The sequence below is a fragment of the Pseudomyrmex gracilis genome, unplaced genomic scaffold (genome assembly GCF_002006095.1).
Source record: "Pseudomyrmex gracilis isolate BER0280 unplaced genomic scaffold, ASM200609v1 scaffold_0, whole genome shotgun sequence".
NCBI classification, from domain to species: domain Eukaryota; kingdom Metazoa; phylum Arthropoda; class Insecta; order Hymenoptera; family Formicidae; genus Pseudomyrmex; species Pseudomyrmex gracilis.
Genome location: NW_018020584.1, coordinates 3,018,276 through 3,037,617, shown reverse-complemented (window position 1 = coordinate 3,037,617; position 19,342 = coordinate 3,018,276). Strand labels below are relative to the sequence as shown.

The 19,342-nt window shown below is 39.5% G+C and overlaps 1 protein-coding gene across 1 annotated transcript in view; it reads left to right on the top strand.

The window, feature by feature from the left end:
* The window catches only part of LOC109855445 (irregular chiasm C-roughest protein-like), a 142,198-nt gene that overhangs the window by 118,205 nt on the left and 4,651 nt on the right, over positions 1–19,342 (top strand). The window contains exons 5-12 of the mRNA XM_020429748.1: positions 6,332–6,532; positions 8,038–8,147; positions 12,024–12,175; positions 12,708–13,018; positions 14,328–14,568; positions 16,686–16,841; positions 17,061–17,311; positions 17,477–17,706. Coding sequence (XP_020285337.1) covers positions 6,332–6,532; positions 8,038–8,147; positions 12,024–12,175; positions 12,708–13,018; positions 14,328–14,568; positions 16,686–16,841; positions 17,061–17,311; positions 17,477–17,706 — 1,652 coding nt within the window. The remainder of the gene's footprint in view (positions 1–6,331; positions 6,533–8,037; positions 8,148–12,023; positions 12,176–12,707; positions 13,019–14,327; positions 14,569–16,685; positions 16,842–17,060; positions 17,312–17,476; positions 17,707–19,342) is intronic.

The following is a 19,342-nucleotide window of genomic DNA, read 5'->3' as shown; positions in this document are numbered from 1 at the left end:
GCTAATTGGCCTGATTTACTCAATAATTACTCCTTTATTATAAATAATAGAAAAAAATGGTTCAGGACTTTTCGACTCAGTTTTACTCCTTCTACCTGCCTACGAGAGATTGTACGGCAATTCTGGGACACCCTGTATATATATATACTCGCGATATTTCAAATCTATTTATTGATCCACTTTTCCTGATATTTTTGAAGTCGATGTGCTACTCAAACCACACTACACATCGTGGAATCATTAAATCAGTGAGGCGCGAGCAATTGAAACGCGAGACTCGGGACGTGCGCGCAAAATATATATCTCAGTAATAAAATCTCAGGAATTATATTTTTCCTACTAAACGAAAATACTGTCTGAAACAACACCATAAAACTATAAAATTTATCTGTATTATCAATGGGAAAATCTCCATCTGTTTGCGTAAACTTCCAGTAATATCTTTTTATTTGTAAAATGAATAAGCGAGATAATTTATTATCGCGAACAAGCCATTTATTACGAAATGTCTAATACATTTTAATAAGTGCACAAATATACTCTAAGGACGAAAGTAAGCTGTCCGGCACGATTTTTACTCTCCGATAAATATGAATCTCGACGGCGTTAGTGTTGCTAATGTATATCCAACCTAGCACGAGCAGCTAGTTAATCAGCGAACGGCGAAGAATTTAATGAAATTTGTTTCTCGATCGCTCGTGAACGCGTGCTTTTTAATTAAAATTATGCAAATCCATGATTAATGGCGCGACCGGGAAATCGACGCGAAAGTAATGATCGCGGAATATTTAAACACGAAAAAATATTCATTTTGAATGTGTTTTAGCGGCGCACAAAAAAAAAGAATACATTAAATCTCATTGGAGGTGATTTGGAACGGCGAGTCGGAATATGAAATATTGGCCAGTAAAATCTCGCATGGAACTGGCATAATTTGGATGGAGCACTTAAAAGACCAAAATGTAACGCTGCTATAAAACAGTAATAATTACTAGAATACATATGTGCACGTATAATAACCTTTATTATATTACTTTTTTTTATACTGATATTATATGTTGTCGATTTCACACAGTCTTCTTAAAACTGTAGTTCGTAGTATTTAATACATTATAATCGCGTAAATCAGCGAGAAACATAATTTTATGAGAGCTTAATTTTTGCGCATTATTCATTATTATGAAGTCACATTTGCGCATCTCCCATTAATTAAATCGATATTCTCCAACGTTACAAATATTATTATCATGGAAATAGACCGTGCTCAACATACGAATTTCAACTGTTCTAATAGTTATTATTGCCCATTGACATTTTCATCGATATTTCGATTGTTCTGTAAAAAACAAAGACACGTGTGTTAATGTTATACAATAGTAAAAAGTAAGTTTGTAATTTATATACATATCACATACATAAAATATAAATATGTAAATCATACATGTAATCAAATTAATCATTGGTGCATATTCAAAATTCATCTTGAGCTACATATGTCTTTGTTTTTATAAGTGCTGACGTTTGAAGTACAATTAAATTCAATTTTCGACAGACAGTATATTCGTAAATTTTTGAATTACGTTGTAACTACGTCCATCTCGGTTCAATCAAACAATGGGCTACCTTATAATCGATCAATGACGTGACTCAACGTTATCCGCTCGCGGAACAAAAAAAATGGAGCGAAAGCTACTCGCAAAATTCCGATGCATTGTTGGATCAGTGAAAGCGCTATTGCAAGGGAAAAAAGAATGGAGAGGGCTAATCACGCGATATCGTGCGTGAAGTTCGTGCGGTTTCATCGTGAAATTTTTTTTTTTCACTTATCGCGTGTAACATTATCACAGAACAAAAAAATAAAATAGCGAGGATATCAAAGAGATATAAAAATGATAAAAGTCGCAAAATAATAAATTTCAAAAATTGTAAATGAAAATTTTTTGTCTTGAATATTTCAACGTCAGACTTACTTCGAGTAGCGTTTTAAACAAACATTTGGCAAACGCCAAAAAAAAAAATCAACACTAAATATCCATTGTGCAAATACAAAACTGTTTGATAATATATATTTGTTCGCGGAAATCTGTGCTATAGTTTATGAACTGATATAGGCGACAAACGATCTGTCGTTACACCAGCATGCAGCATGTTTATATTTGATTTTTTATTCGCTCTCGTTATATTTGTCGTTGGAAATTTTTTGCAATATTCGTCGGTGAGTTAATAAACGCGTGTTATTGAACTGCACACGTACTTTCCGCTGAAAATTTTACATTTATAAAAACCAAAGTTTCGAAGCGATTATTCACTTAGCGTCGACGAAAAAAAATTTTTATTATTTAACTTAAATCATTTAATACATTTATTTAAACAAAAATTGAATATAGATAATATACTGTTGTTGCTAAAATCTAATTCGTTTATGTGATTAATTAGAAATAAGAGAAAGAGTAAACTCTGTGTGAAAAAAAATAAATAAATAAAGTGTCGACCTTTCCTCTAACTAATTGATGTGTGAAAGACAGCAATATAAAAACATTATTCTTAAATGTCAAAACGGAAAAGTGGCATCGAACAAGTTAATTAAATATTCGGTAGACTGCACTCTTAAAATTCTCGCTTGCTCTTTTTACTTTGCATTCTTTTTTTGCTGCGCTTCGCGCGTATCGAGGAGTTTACAGGAGATGAATAAAACACGAGGATTTTCCGAAATAATTTCCCACGAAGTCTCGAGTAACTACAAAGTCATCTCTTCTCACCGCGCATAATCTCGAAATTAATATTAAGCAGCGTTTAATAATTGTTCCCAAACACGTGACGTCTATTCGCCGCGAATTCTCACACAATTGTCTAAATCATTGTGTTCCGTTACACTTTCACTCTGATACCGTCTCTCTTTTCTCTTTCTCTCCCTTATCTCTTTCTCTATCTCTCTCTCTCTTTCTCACACCTTCTCGGCAACTTTCTGAAGTTCCGGCAACTTTCTATCGCATTGCGGCGGAAATTCCCCTCGCAAAATACCGCAAGTTCCCTTAAGATGAGATTTTAATATTGCTTTTATATTACCATATTATTGCACTTGTTGTATTTATAGATACTATTGTACGTTGATATAAGTGCGTTGAAATGGAGAGAGGATGGCAAACAAAACGTACAAAATATATATCTATATACACATGCGAGCAACAACCATTTATTGTGATTGCCTTGATTGATTCGACTTGAAAAATTCCGAGAATCTACGCGCGCGCGAGAAATAAAATCGAAGGAAATATTTAATAAATGCAGATCTCCTCGATTTTACGACTTAATGTACAAGCCCCGTCTCTCGTTCTCTTGGAGAGACGCTCGGTTGGCCGCTCCGTCTAAGCTCCGCCGATATTGCTGAATCTATAGCAGTCTTATCGGCCTTCATTAGGTGAATCGTACGGAAGAGAAAGAGAAAGCGGGAGAGAGAGAGATAGAGTGAGAAGAGAAGAGGAGAGAGAGATGGTGCAATTCTGCTAGAAATTCAGAGTCACCACAGTCGAATGCTTCGCAGCTCTCGCCATAATCCGATTTTGCTTCTCTCTTCTTCTTTCCTCGACTCCTCTCCTGCGCGCCTCCCCGTTTGCCTTTCAACTGATAACTAGTAATTAAACAGCTCCAACAACGGGATAGGGCATTTACTCGCGCAATTCCCGTCCCTCTACCCTCCACCTTTCTTCAACACCTTCTCCACTCTCTCTCTCTCTCTCCTCTCCTCCTTTGCGCACGCTCCATCACTATAACTACTAGCGTTTTCTCTCCGCCTCGCTGCGTCGCTTATTCTACATCCCGTAACTCCACTTTCAGAGCTATTGTCCATCGCGCGAGTGGTCCAGAGCGGCGGTGTTGGGGTGGGAGCGCGTGGATGCCCACGGGAAATTATTAGTTGTGAATCTATTCATCTTACCAGAGAAAACCGCTACGGGATATCCTGATACGATTCTCAATACGCTTCGTAATAAAGCTGGACTCGCGCGCTCGCGCGTCTCGAAATCTTTAGTCCAGAGGGCATCTAACCGCGCGTATTTCCATTGCTGCAAAGCAGAAAATGCAGAATGCATGCTTTGATGAAAACCATGCCAACGTAAAAGAGAAAAAAGAACTGGGAACACACTGAATGATTAAACACGAAACAGCACGTGTTTTTTTTTTTTTTTTTTTTTTTTTTTTGATAGAGATCAGTTCTAGAGGCGTATTTATTGGACAATATAAAACGAAGATTTAAACAATAAAAACTGGATCTCTTAGAGCGTCACGATCGTGACTGTGCGATGAATATTTTTTTACGGCGTATCATTATAGCCGTGAATGCTTTTTACCATATGTATTATATACATGGCGTTTAATCCGTACGGTTAGTACACCCGGTTTTATATTTCAGCAACACATTTACAATATTTTTTCTCTCGCAGAATGACAGAGTTAACATAAAAAATAATAGTACATTCCGGGTTAGGTGCATTGTGCAGATGTGTGTGTGGTGCGCGCGCGCGCGCTAGTGTGTATGTGTTTTATGAAACTTGCATATCTCGCTGCCGGAAAATTATAAGAGAGAGGTATAAAAAGGTGCGCTCTCCGATCTTTGTTCTTCGCTCTTTTAGGCGGATGTAGTTTGCGTGGTAATTTTTATTCGCACTCGTGACACAATAGTAAATGGTACTGCATCGCGGGACCGCAGAACTTCTAATTAGAGCGGACGAGATCGATTTCCTGCGGAGGGCGGCAATTAGAAAAGCGGCTAAACGAACCCGCTTCACGGAAAGGTGTCAACAAAAAGTGTATCCGAGCTGATTGCCGAGAGAAGAAAGCAAACTGGTCTGAATCAAAGCGAATTTTTGTTCGAGCGTTGAAAGTATCTCTGTGTTTGATACAACACATCAGATCGTACGGGTTATGTCATATTTTGAACTTTGAGATATGTATATTTATATGTATATTTACGTGCCACAACTTTGTAACAACATCGTCCATCGTGTGATAGCAATAGTATCGCATACTCTTGAACACAGTTTGTACGATACAAACTGTTGTTATCAGAGTTTTGATCTTATACATTGGAAAATTGATAACCAAAAGTGTGTAATATATTACACGTGTGTAACATATTACACACGAACTTAGAACGATATTTTAGGCGTTTAAGACAGATCGCAAAATTTATTACTCACGTTTGATAGATATCCTGAATATTCTAATCAGGCATTGCAACACAGCTATAGCTTCGTATCTTACGTGTAGCGTACAACAGAAATAAAAAAACTACAGAGCAAATATTAACATATCGTGATTCTTATTTAACAAATATAAAATATAGCAGGTGAAGAAAAAAAACAAACTTATCGAAACAATCACGAAACGCAAAGCGTTTTCTTCTGATATCCGCTCGGGAGTGAAATTGACAAATTGTTAATACACACTGTAAAAAAATAAAAAAATAAAAAAAAAACAAAAAAAAAACAATAGAAAAACAAAAAACCGTGCGAAGAGTGAATGAATCGTGATACGGTATCGTTGAATTCTAATCAGCATAGCGGCACTAGTATGTGGAAATACGATTATTGCAGTTGATCCCTAACGCGGAAGGACGCTGCGGCACTTGCAGCCCGGAGATCTCATATCGATAACAAACAGCAGGAACTCTCGCATGAGGTGTCTAATTAGAACCGATAAGCTTGATTTCCGCGACACGCACGCACATGCGCGTGCGTGCGAGTGAACGCCAGCGCGCGATTGTGTTTGAACAGGCCCGGCAGAACAATCATGTTACGGCATTATGCACGGAAATTCGTTCACTCGCAACTTCATTATTAATTGATCGCGCGAATCATATTTTGCCTAACAAATTTTGCAATTATCGATTTTTCTTCGCAAACAGAATCCATACGAAAATTTCGGACAAATATATATGATAATAATTAAGCGCTACGGAAACTTACGCTATAATACGGAAACAAATGCTATTTCGTGTGTTGCTTACACACGATGTATGCGTGCGAAGCAATAAAATTTTTCAACTTGGCACAAAATTTGGAAGAAAAGTCCGATTCATTCATTACTTCGCGTAAAAATATTTAAAAGTTTCGATATATACACACAACAATGTATCTGAATTATAATTTACCGTAATAATTTTTTAAAAAAACGTGGAGCCCGAACTGTTGTGAAGAAAAAAAGCTACAAGTTTTTAAGGTCCACGAGGGCACCATTATGGTAATAAAAGCATAGGGATTCCGGTCACGGGTCAATTCCCTTGCGCGGGTGTTTTCTCGAGCGACGCTATTTTTAACTGTAACGTTTCTTGCAGATCACGTGGATCGATGGACTGGGCAACGTGCTACATCGTGGCATCAAAACCACGAAGGAGCTGTACGATAACGGTCCTCTGTACACGGTGAGGTCCGTCCTGCGAGTTATGCCACGGAAGGATCACGACAACACTACGTTCACGTGCCAAAGTCAAAACGCCGCGGATCGTACGCCGCAAAACGCCAAAATTCGCGTCGAGGTACGTGATGCCAGCAATTAGACTACTAATTAACAACCAACCCGGAGACTTACACAGATACGTACTTTAGCACAGAGTTTCCCTTGAGCTAATTATACAATGTATCAGAGATGTAGACGATAATACATTGAGAAAAAGTAATGTCATCGAGACCGGCGCGCGCGCGCGGCGTACAGCGAAAAATCAGAGGAAAATGAAACGAAATGAAAAAAGACGGGGGAAGATAGAAATCTCGCTTAAAGAGAAATAAAATCACTGCCTTTTACGCGCGCGCGCCCGCTCTTTTTACTCGCTGACCGGAGGAAGAAATTAACGCGAGTCGCACGAAAGCGTAGCTGGCAAAGGGGAAGGTGGCGGGGTAACGAGGGTAACGAGGCGACGTATAATAATTAACGTCGTGTCTTGAGAAGCGGTTAGCGCGCGCGGTAATCGCCATCCGTTGGCGCAACTTTCGTGCTGCGAGCGCGCGAGTACTTTGGCGCGCTCTCCGGGTACTACTTCCGCCCTCTTTTCTTCAGAGACGTAGACTCCATTATCCGAAGTGGCAAAAGGGAACAAATAGTTCCGTGGAAAGGGCAACGAAGCGAACTCGCAGAGATTTTGCCTGGCAGAACGTTCGAATTTGTGACGACGACGACGGTCGGCGCGATATTATGAACATAACGTGCCGCGCCGACCTGCAGAAAATTTTCTCACGAGTTATTACTTAACTCTTTTACGCCACACTGGATATATTGTCTCGGTGCTTTTCACGACTGCTAATATAAGTTCGACGTTAATATCGCCCTAATTGGAAGCAATTCTTACGCAAGCGAGTTCGAGCGAGATGTGACCTCGTATTTCCACGACCAATTTTTTTTCTTTATCACCCGCGCACGCCTCGATAAAATAACCCTATATATAGTCTCAATACGAAGTCTCACTTTTATTACTTTTTTTTTTTTTTAGTCTACAAGCTCTTTCGGTTTAATTTAAAGTCGGTTTTTTTTCTATTAAAAATATCGTCGTCGAAATATGATCACTTTTCCGATTGCTTTTTCGTGATCTGCTTTGGATGGGACATTTAATCAAAATGTCGTCTGATTGTCGAAAAATCACCCTCGATAAAGCTTGCGTTTTAAATGAGACGCGTATAGATGTGTAAATATAAGAGTGTCTCTCTAAAAGAGAGAAATACAAATTGTGAAAATTGAAATTTTACTTAATTCCAAAAAAAAAAGTGTGTATCGAGTTTGACAGATATATTACGAAATATCTCGTATTTCTCTGTGAAATATATAACGAACGCTTCGAAACTTTCAAAACGCGCGTGGTAATGGATATGCACCATTATTATTCCGTACTACGCACGAGTAGTACACTCGGGATAAGAGCATGACGGTAATATCAAATGGACCGTATTCGATTTCTGTGTGATAGAACATATAGGCAAAAAAAAAAAAAAAAAAAAAAAAAGAAACAGGGGGGAAAAGACGGAAAATTCGATTTACGCGTTTTGTTTTCAGGTGCGATACGCACCGAAGGTGTCCCTCTCGAAGATCGATCGCATCGTCGAAGGCTCGGAACTCAGGTTCAAATGTAGCGCCGAGGCCAATCCGCCTGACGTGGAGTACAGGTGAGTGAAGAGAATGAAACATCGACAACACACGCAATTGCTCGCTGACACGTGGAGAGATCCAATTGACTTGTATATAAAAGCGAGATAATGTTTTAGAGTAATTAAAGAACTATCTCTTTACACGCGCACGTAAAAACAAGTTTTGAAAGATTACCTTGACGTAAAATAGTACATAAAGCTCGTATACTTTACAAGGCAATCATTATTTAATGAAAACGAAGTAAACTTCAACAGTTTACGGTGGCTATACTTTGAATTGGATCGTTCACGTTGTTCGATAAGGTCAATATAGACTAGGGGTCACGTTTCAATATAGCTACTTAATAATTGCTCTATAGTTATATAATAATTAATATATAGCAAGGAAAATAGCCCGCACACAATAACGCACAAGATAACATTATTAATACATTATTATTAATCCACAAATGATGTTGAATCAATTTTTTTACGTGTTAAAAATTATTCAATTGTTTATCAAAAATGTTTAGTTTCTCATTCAAACTATAAACTCTTCTATTTTTCTTCTCTCTATTTTTCTTTCTTCTTATATTTGCTTGAAAATGTGATCTCTCAAGCTAAACCGAAACTTCTCCGTACTTATAGGAAGTGTATAAGATACGATTATAATTATTTAACAATAACATCAGATATCAGAGACTCTCATATCAGCTTTTCTCTCTTTAAGCTATCTGTTCGTCTCCAACGAGAGAACCCTAAGCTACTTAAAGTTTCCAAAATATCGATAGTTTGCTCGGTAACGTCGCTACAGGTGAACGACGCCGTCAGCGCATGCAGCAAGCGCGCGCGCGAGAGCGCGTAAGCAAAACGTGAGTCGCGTTGTTCGTACATTGGCTGCGAGCGACAAAGAGAAGGCGGATGATCGATATCCTGCCTCTACAAAGAGGACAATGTCAAATTCAGGACGGCGTTGCGCGCGCAACGTGTTAACCTGGGGAGCGCGCGCGCGTTTGCGGGTTTCACCTAGCGGACCCGCTTTGATTGCTTTTAAATTATTCGTTACGCAACGTCCCCGTCGGGGGAAAAAAAAAAAGAACCGTCTGTCCGATGACGCGCCGTATTAATTTACGAGATTATCGGATCGTCGCGCGCTCGAGATTAAATCGGGCGGCTCGTCCAAAATTGCCGACTCTTGAGAAAACTGCGCGCGCGTTTCACATCTGGAAAAAAAAAACATCTCGGTCTCTAACTTTGAAAGTAAACTGTTTTTGTGACGAAAATAAATAAATGATGGGGCAACGTAAACTCTTGCAACAATTTCACGCGTGTGCGTGCCACGTTAAGAGTTTCATCGTGTGTGTTTTTTGCAAATTAATTTGACACAATTAAAGTCAAAAGCAACGATTTCTTTTCGGTAAATTTTCTGTTGCGGACAGGGATTTAAAGTTGCGACGTTTTTCCTAAACATAAACCGAACAAAAAGCTTTTACACGGATACAAAAGCTCAAAATCGAGTTGTTTTACACAGTAAAAAAAAAAATGTTAATTTTAACATTTTTTGCATGTCCCAGGAGGTCCACTCTAAATTGTAAGTTAAAACAACTTATTCGTTGTGAGTCACTTATTGACAAACTAGTAAAGTTAAATAATTGACACAATACTTTACATTTATATTTGTNTGTTAATTTGTGAAGTTAACATAAATTTAACACGTGAAAAGATTAAAAAAATAATAACATATCAGTATTATGTTAATTTTACATTGAAGTAATAATCAAAACGTCGTAACACAAGAAAAGTTCTACATTTTGACGCACGATTTTTTACTGTGTAGTCGTGGCCGTTCTTGCTCCAGGCGTACTATGTGTGTTGAAGCTGGAAAAAAAAAAAAAAGAAACTTGACCAGCTTATGGCGATTCACGGATAATAGGATAGACGGAGAACCGAGTAAAGAGCAGCCGCATTGTAGTGACGATAACGAACGTTAGTTGCCAGGCGTTTTAACAGCTTTTTGTAGCTTCCGTAGCTCTTGTAGCTTTTACACTCGTCGTCCCGTTTGTAAAAGTGATTCGAACGCGAGAGTAAACTGAGACAACAAGAGAGAAACCGATGACGCGATTTCCGTTTGCCTTTACACGCGCGTTGAGTTAACAAATGCGCTTGTAAATCGTCATAAAGTATATTGTACAGTTTTTGAATGAGCAAAAACATTTTTTCAAGAAAAACGTTTTCGTAAAGATAGAAAAAAAGAATTGGATATATAAGTTAACTCGTTGAGAATTGTGCAATTTTGCGGGCGTATGCACAAAAAACTTTTGACAATTTAAAAAAATATATATATATTAAGCGGAATGTGACAAAATTTTTTTCGGAGTAGAAAATTGTTTTGTTCAACTCGAGATGTCTTCCGATTAGTGGTGTTCGAATTGCGTATTGTTCTTGCTCGAACACCCGGTAGAGAGAAGTACGCGCGGAAGAGAGTTGATCTTTAGCGGAAGATACGAGAGATGACCTAGAGACACCTCAATGTTTATCGAGTCGTTATGGCACGGTGCTCGCGCGAATGTACGCTGCACCGCGTTTTTCCCGGCATCTTTGCGAGCTAAATTGTCTGTCGGACGGCCCCGATAAAATCGATCGCAACGCGAGAAGAGAAGTGGAAGTGAACCAGTGAAGAGGGGGGGAGGGGGAATTTGGTGGCGGTGGTGCACACAGTACACGGTCTCTCTCTCTTAGAAGACACACGAGCACCCGGTAAGTCGTCCCAGTTCGATTCGGGTCTCTCTCGATTTTCTGTCTCTCTTCCTTTCTCTCTCTTTCTCTCTCTCTCTCTCTCTCTCTCTCTCTCTCTCTCTCTCTCTCTCTCTCTCTCTCTTTATTCTCTTCCGCTGATTGTACGCGAAGGCCGTTTCGCCACGGTGAAAAGCGCAGTCTGCCCTCGCCCGTTTATTACCATTCGAAACGACGACGCCGAGGCTCTTTTCGTCGATTGTGCGGCCAAACGATGCTCGAGATAAATCGCTCGGATCCTTCGAGAGGACGCCTCGGCTGGCAAAAGTCGAGTGGCGAGAGGCACTTCGCGGTTAAGAAAACGTCACAAAAGCACAGAATGTCTTTAAACTAACGTTACAAAATTCACGGGCGGGTATTCTTCTTTCGATCGAGTCTACTAAATCGACTTTTGAAGTATAAATACATACCGAACTACTTTTAGCGCTTTTAATAACAGATTGTAAAAATCGTGTTATATAAAAATGAAATTTAAAAAATAATAAAATTCTAATGAGCCTGACCGTTTCGAGTTTCGATAGTATCGCACTCGTTTTCTGTCAGGGGAATTGGAAAATGTGTAACGAAACACTTTAATCATTTTCCAATTCCCCCGACAAAAGGAGCGTGTTAACATCGAAATTCGAAGCGGTTACGTTCACTAAAATATCATTTAAAAAATTTAACTTCTTATTAACCTTAATCAAATTTTACAATCTATTAAAAAGTGGCATACGCTTAGAAATAGTCTATAATTAAAGTTTTATGAAGTACATACACGTGTAGCAATTAAAGACATAAATCAAATATCATTTAAATTTCATGATATCAATTTGAATATATTCTGTCGACATAGCAGATTCGGAGCAAAAGAAGTTCTTATTTCAACACCAAGTCGCAGAAATATAATCGTACGGCTGCAACGTGCGACCATTAAAAAGTCGTATTGATCCGGAGAGAGAGATAGGGAAAAGGCGACGCTAAAAAAGTTACAGGAATAATAGTAGAGGAAAATGCGAGTTGTGTGCGGGAAAATGTCTGATAATCTGTGAATTTTTGGCCCATTACTAAAATGGCTTATTATTGCGTTCGCAAATATTTCGAGTTGTCGCGCGAAAAAGAAAATTGTCTCTTCCTTTTTAGGTGGTTTATTAACAAGAAAAAGTTAATCGGAGATTACACCACCGAGATGATTCTCCACAACGCCACGCGCGATCTGCACGACGCAACTGTAAAGTGTGAAGTTTCCAATGACGTCGGTAAAAGCGAGGAGAGCCAAACCTTGGACATAAGATGTAAGTGTCAAACTTAATTTCTCGCACTTCTTATCTGAGAGAATAAGATTTCAATATCGCTTACTCGGTTTTTTTTTTTCTATCTCTAAAAACATCGTACAAAAATTCACGTAAAAATGTTACAGCGTTAATTTCGTTGACGCGTCTGAAAAAATAAATTTCTAGTTTTGCTGCTCAAAAGCGTCGCCCAAGGCGCATTGTCCGCAGATTAGAGGTAAAATCGCGTAAAGATATAAAATAGAGCATGTGCCCGTGCGCGCGTGCTGGCTCTGTTTCCGAGACCCCCGGAGGTAAGAGAAAATTTCGCCTTATCGTAGAGCACACTTTGAAAAAGCCGTCGGTATATTAAAGGTGAAAATCTCGTAATGATATAAAATAGAGCGGAAACGCGTACTCGCTCTCTTTCTTTCTTCTTCCTTCCTTTTCCTCACGAAATAAGCCGTACCCGGAATAGACGGCGATAAGGAAGTAACATTTTTCCGCAAGTTCATTTCGCGGAACTGACCCGGAGGTTAAAATTGAATTTCTTCAGACGGCCCGCAGTTTCGGCACCCGCCGGTCTCCGTGGAAACCCGTTTCGGCGCAACGGAGATCTTGCAATGCGACGTAGACGGGAATCCAACGCCGGAGATCCTGTGGTACCACGAGGACACGGAGCGCATGGTCGCCACCAGCCCGAACATAAGCGTCTTTGTGAGCCCGGACACCGCCGGCCGTTACTACTGCAAGGCCCGCGTGCCCGGCTTTTCAGAATTGACCGGTTACGCCAACATCTATATTCGCGCCCCGCCGAGTATAGTGTCGCAAAGGATCCAATATGTGCCGGACGAAGGAGTGGTCAAGGTGCGTTAACTACCCAGCAAACATCACGTGTCAGCACGCCGTGAAAGCATGTCATGTGAACAATATATTGGTACAGTGTTGTTCAGTGATGCCACGCGTTGGTATGCTAGCAAATTGATATCATGACATGCTAAAAATAATGAGATAAATGACGACAGAGGTCGACACTTTTCAATTTGACGCATATTCTGCTTGCACAAAGCTTGCATAGAGTGGTAAGCGTAACGTGTCATCGCGATGCTTGCTAGATGAACTTGTATCTGGCAATCACAGAGACATCACGCTTTGAAAGCATGCTTGCATAATACCGGCATGTTGCCACCATTTTGTTTGCTGGGTATACTATGTTCTTCCGACCGACGGACGGTGTGTGTCCTTCGTCGGTGAGCGATTAAATGTATTATCAATAGCTCGCGGCAACGACGACGCGGCGACGGACACACGACGATCGTCGTCGCGCTTATCGAGCGTATAAAGAGACGCGCGACCTCGCGCGTAATTTTCTTGAGTGCCTGCCGCCGTCCTGCGCGCGTATCATGAATTATTATTGCGCGAAACCAACCCCGCCACCTCGGAAAGATCTTTTTGAGTCGCGAGCGGCAGTTATCAGGAAGCACTCAGTATAATTTACTCTAGATAATTTAGCTTTATTCGCGATATGAAAACACGCCATGGAATTTATCAAGCTGAATATATCAAATGTTGGGCGTTTTCTAAGCAGCTTCGACAAGCTTACTCGCGTGAAAACGAGAAATGTTCCTATATACAAAGATACGCGCGTCCGATTGTTGAGTTATAAGTGTTCGACTTCAGTTTTTTTTTTTTTTTTTTTTTTTTTAATTGAACACGTACTCACTGTTTTTACGACACGAACTATAATTCCTCTTCAATTCTTTAATTTTACTTCTTGTTTCTTTTATTTATTTTTTTCATTTCAATTCAGAAAAGTGTAAGGTAGATGTGTTTGCGCGGACAGTATATTGGTATGAATTTTTTCCCTCGGTTTCAATATAGGTGAACTCACATTCGAAACTCGTCCAAGCGTTTTCGCTAACGCCATATATGCCGACACACGGACGGGCTCGCTATGATCGTGTGCAATGCCATTCCCACAAATTTTCTCTCTTTCTCTCTCTCTCTCTCTCTCTCTCTTTCTTTCACTACTTGAAACACTTTTACAAGAGACAGAGGTGCCGGTTGACGAGTACAAATGGGGGGGGGAGAGGAGGGTGAGGAAGCGCGAGGGGTGCACTCGCGCTTAACCGCAATTTTTTTATTCCACCACCATTTTCCCCGATTTGCTTCCCAGGTTAAGTGCACGGCGATATCCGTGCCAAAAGCGGAATCGGTGGTGTGGAGCTTCGCCGGTCGCGAGCTCAATTTCACGTTGAACAATACGCCGTTCTACGTGCAAGAGGAATACACGGCCAACGAGGTAGTCAGCACTGTCACCCTGCTGGATCCAGTATCGACATATTTCGGAGATTACAACTGCACCGTCACGAACAGCTACGGTACGGATTCCGTCATCATCAAGCTGACGGCGCACAGTAAGTTATTTATCGTACATTTTCATCTTTGTCGCGCGCGCGCGATCGCGCATCTTATCTGCGTTAATAAACTTCCGAGGATCCGCAACGATGTCTCGGATGTTGACGGTAGTTCGCGATAAGAGCAAATTCTATTTGGTAAAGAACGAGATATTCTCCGTAAAAAAATCCATAGTTCTTCCGTAGTGATTTTTCAATTTTTTTCTACTCTTCATCGTTTCAATTTAGCATTTGGCAATATTTTGATCAATTTAAATGTGACAAAACGCGAAAAATTTCACATGACTTTCACTCGAGAAAATAATTCGATATTCGCGAGTTTTATGAGAACCGCGATGTGTTATACACTCAGAGCAACGTATTTAGATTCGGGCCGTCATCTTTTCTAATAATAGCGAGGTATATAAGTAGAGTGTAAAATATTCCTGGGATAAAAAGTTAGACGGAGCCATCGATCGCGTTGCCCAGTTCTCACAATTGAAGGACAATGATGTCGCAACAACATTTTACGGTCACACGTTTCATCAGAAGGTGATAATCAGACAAATAATCGCGTAAACTTGCATCACGTCACCAAATAATCGTTAAACTAAACGAACAGTTTTACGAGCGCGATGAAAGAAGAAAGGATCTTAATTTTACGATCGGATGATATTAACGATTCGGAGAAGTCGTGTTTGCTCGTCACGCGTGCGCACAATATACGGGTTTATTGAGAGCCGACGAAAATATGTTTGACTATGTAGAGATGCGTGTGTAAAATGTGGTCGTACGTAGTTCGACACGAATATTTTTCTATTTTTTTAATCCTCTCAAATATTTTTGTCGGGAATGAACTGAGATATTAAATTGAATAAAACTTTAATAACGAAAATAAGACGGAGATAAATGTGGAGATACACAAGCGTACACATTTGGTTTCCAAATTTCTCTTTTCTTTGATTTATTTGACTATATGTAGAAAGAATTATAGATAGATCTGCGGCGAAATCTGACAGCGAGAAAGGGGGAGAGGGAAGTTATTATAAATCGATTCTCTTCTCCAAACAGATTGAAAGTATGCAAAGTAGTTTAAGGGTGATTAGGCGGTTGAAATACTGCCAGAGCCTCTTACTGGCATACATATATATATATATATATATATATTCGGAAGATGACGCTGCCGAAACGCGTCGATATTTCATGCATCTATATATTTAAAGATCAGATAAGCGAAGTGTACTTCTCAATACTTCGCTTATTCAGTGACTGAAAGTAGTTTTGTTTTTCTTTCTTTTTATTCATCGTAAAACATTCGAGTTTTTGTTTCTAAGAGCCATTTACTTAGAAACACATCGGGAGAAATTCAAACGTGTAGTATAATGCCTTTTTAACAATTCCGGTGATTCCAATCTGTTCGCGATGAAGCTCTTTATATGCTTAACAATGCCTTGGAAGATCACAATTTGTAAGAGTAATGCGACCGCAGCAAAACGCTTTGTCGTCGCCGTTAGTGCTTCTAAAAGATCAGAGAGATTTTAGATCAGCTCATTTGCGCAGCCAGCTCTCCGGTTAATGATTTGCAAACTACTTTAACCGTCGTTCGCGATCAAATAATTGTCTTCAATAAGTGAGTTGCCGTTAATGTTGTATCAAACGTTATAGACTTCTCGAGTCAAAAGTTCTTTATTTCTCCGCGATCGCTTGAAAAATATCCCAGTGAAAATTTATAAAAATACAAGATTGCACAACGCGTGCATGAAATAACAAAGGTTAACTGAAGTATATATTTTGATACATTCTGTCTCGTGACAAAAGATATCACGTTTAGTCACGTTTTTAAAGACACGTGACTAAAGTAAAGTCACGTGACTGCATTGCGCGTGAACTTGGCGCGAGGCACTACCGTGCCTCTTGATTTCCGATACGGATCACAAAACTAGATGTACATACGTATCTACAAAACACAAATATTTAAATAAGAAATTTACATCAAGCATTAATTATTATTTAGAAAAGAGCATTGTAACTCTGACGCTACTCGTACTCGATTAGAGTTTTGAGACGCGATATTTTTATAAGCAGCGCGCATCGTTCTTCATCTGGCAAACGAGATTTTAACTAGGCGTGACGCTTAGCGTTGATTCCAGTCGATTGGCAACTGATCTTGATCATCGCCGGGCTGGTTGTCTGCGTGATTCTTATTGGCATAATTGTCATGCTCATTGTACAATGTCGCGATCGCATTAAGCAGCCACGACCACGAACGACGCAGGCACAAGAGACCGATATGCGTGAGTAATATCGCATTTTGTTTTCCACTCAAATATGCTACATATGAATATAAACTTACTATCTTTATATAAATATGCTATATGTAGATATAGTTATCAAGATAAAGACGTCTCTCTTTCTGTTTTCTTTCTTTTTTTTTAAAGAACTTTCGTGACACGTGTTTATATGTATATATCATCTTGCAATATTTTTTTTTTTTTTTTTTTTTATTGATACAGAAGAGACCGATTCCAACGCTGATCGGTACAGAGAGAGCGACAGGAGCAGTAATCTCTCGGATGTCAAAGCAGACATTCGAGCGGGATCTAGTGTCAGCAACGCGGAAAGTGTCACGGCACTTGACAGCGAAGGCGAAGGAAGTACGAGAGGTGTTAACGCCTTGGCTCTTGCCGGTCCTGTGCCGAACCCGTTATCTGGGTATCGATACAGCGCCGATTACACCGAACCCTCCTTCCCGCCGAAAAATAACGTAAGTTGTTTATATCAATCTCTTTCTAATGATTATAAAATATTTCTAACAAACACACGAAAAAGTTGAATTTTTTTCAATAAATCTTTGTTGTTGTGTTTCTTTGCATGTTTGTTTGTTACGACATTTAAAAAAAAAAATAGAATTATACGTGTGTTCTGGTAGGATGGTAGTAACAATAACGGTTACGTACCATATGTTGACTATACTCGCGACTACATGCCACCAACGACACAGAGCGCCTCTCGAGAATCCTTGAGCAGGATACCGTCAGGCGGTATTCTGTCATCGAAAAAAATCGGTCTTAGCTCAGCCAATCTGGGCACCTCGACCCCGCAGACCACACCAGTGATCGATCCACGATTTTCCGCGACATATGGCAATCCCTACCTCAGGTAAGTGTCGATACACGTGATGTTTTTTTTTTTTGTTATTCTCGGATAAGTCAAAACCTCGATAAAAAATTTTTATTTATCCAGACAAGAATACATTACTTTATTATTACGCAATATCTGATTTCATATTAATTTCTCGTTCATTCTTATAAGTGCGAATAGAATAATATGAAATGTAATTTAACGAATATTCTGCATTATTAAACGTATCAAAAATATTGTAACTGCACACGTTATAATTTACTACAATTACATTTTACGCGAATTATATGCAATTTTTAAATTTGAAAAAAAATAATAGAATAATGTGAAATATTATGCGTATCGGGAGAGAGAGGTTTATATTACACTACAGAGCCGTGTTACAATATTTTTCACTCGTATTCTTGAAATCTAAAGTGTTTGTTTGTATATTATTGTAATTGTTTCGTCGTTTTTTGACGCGAGTTTATCCTTGCTATGAGAAATCAACTCCCGCTCAATCTGTAGAGGATATAATAATTTTGAATGATGTAACCAAGAACTCTCTACAATGTAAACCGAGAGAAAATATCTCTTTGTTCTCGGTTGTTACGTTCGATCAAGTTCCAAAATTTCTGAGAGTGTCAACATAGTCACCAAGAGCCATAGATTGAGCTTGCGCGGATGCCTCCGACTAATTATAATTGGCCCGTGCCATTGATCGGCCGTGGATACCTTAGGCGGCGTCACGTTCCGTTTACGTATACGATGCGAGGAGGGCGTCGCGCGACGCTTGTCATCCCTGTGCGCGAGAATCTCGCGCCGTACGTGCCGGGAATGCGTTCATCGCAAACGACTAAATTAGATATGAGAGCGGAACGCGGTTTGTGCGCCTCGCTCGGGAAATGCTCTTCTACCTTAAAAATATTATGCGGAAGCTTGATGATTAAAAAATCACCCAAGAGAAGAGAGAAAAGGAAAATTTCTCGGAAAACAAAATGAAAATTTCGTTCGCTCTAAGCTCGCGTAAATTCTGTTTATAATAACCACAAGCCTCGCTGGCTTTTTCTCTTCCCGCTTGTTCCGAAGAAGAAAATATTTTTTTTAATTCTTGTCGTTTTATTACGATGTATACAACTTCGACGATCGCATCTTTTCTCAAAATCTTACATCTTCCTCGAGCGGAGAATAATCTCAAAGAAAAGATCGCGAGGCATCTTCGCCATTGTGTTTAGATACGAATGTCTACGCTTCACCACTCCCGCATTTGACTCGTGTGTGTTCTTTACTTTTCTTTCTGTTTACCCATCTTTTTCTTGTCAGAGATACAAATAACGGTATAACAATTTCGCGTGTTTTGTTTCAATTTAGATCCGCGTCCGGAACTGTTTCTGCGAGTCGAACAGGTTTCGGATCGGAGAAAATAGACGTAACTTTTCTTCGCGGTTCAAGTTTGAGTCCGAGAGAGAATACGGAGTGGGAACTCGTTACGGCTACAGTCCACCCGAGTCGAAATTTTGATGCTACTTTCAAACTTTTGAAGATACTTTGAACCTATTTAACTGACCAATATACTTATTTAAACCTACTTTGACACTTATATTCATTTACTCCTCTTTTGAACCTTTAATTCTATAAATTTTACGTTACTCCTATTTTGAACCTACAAAACCTA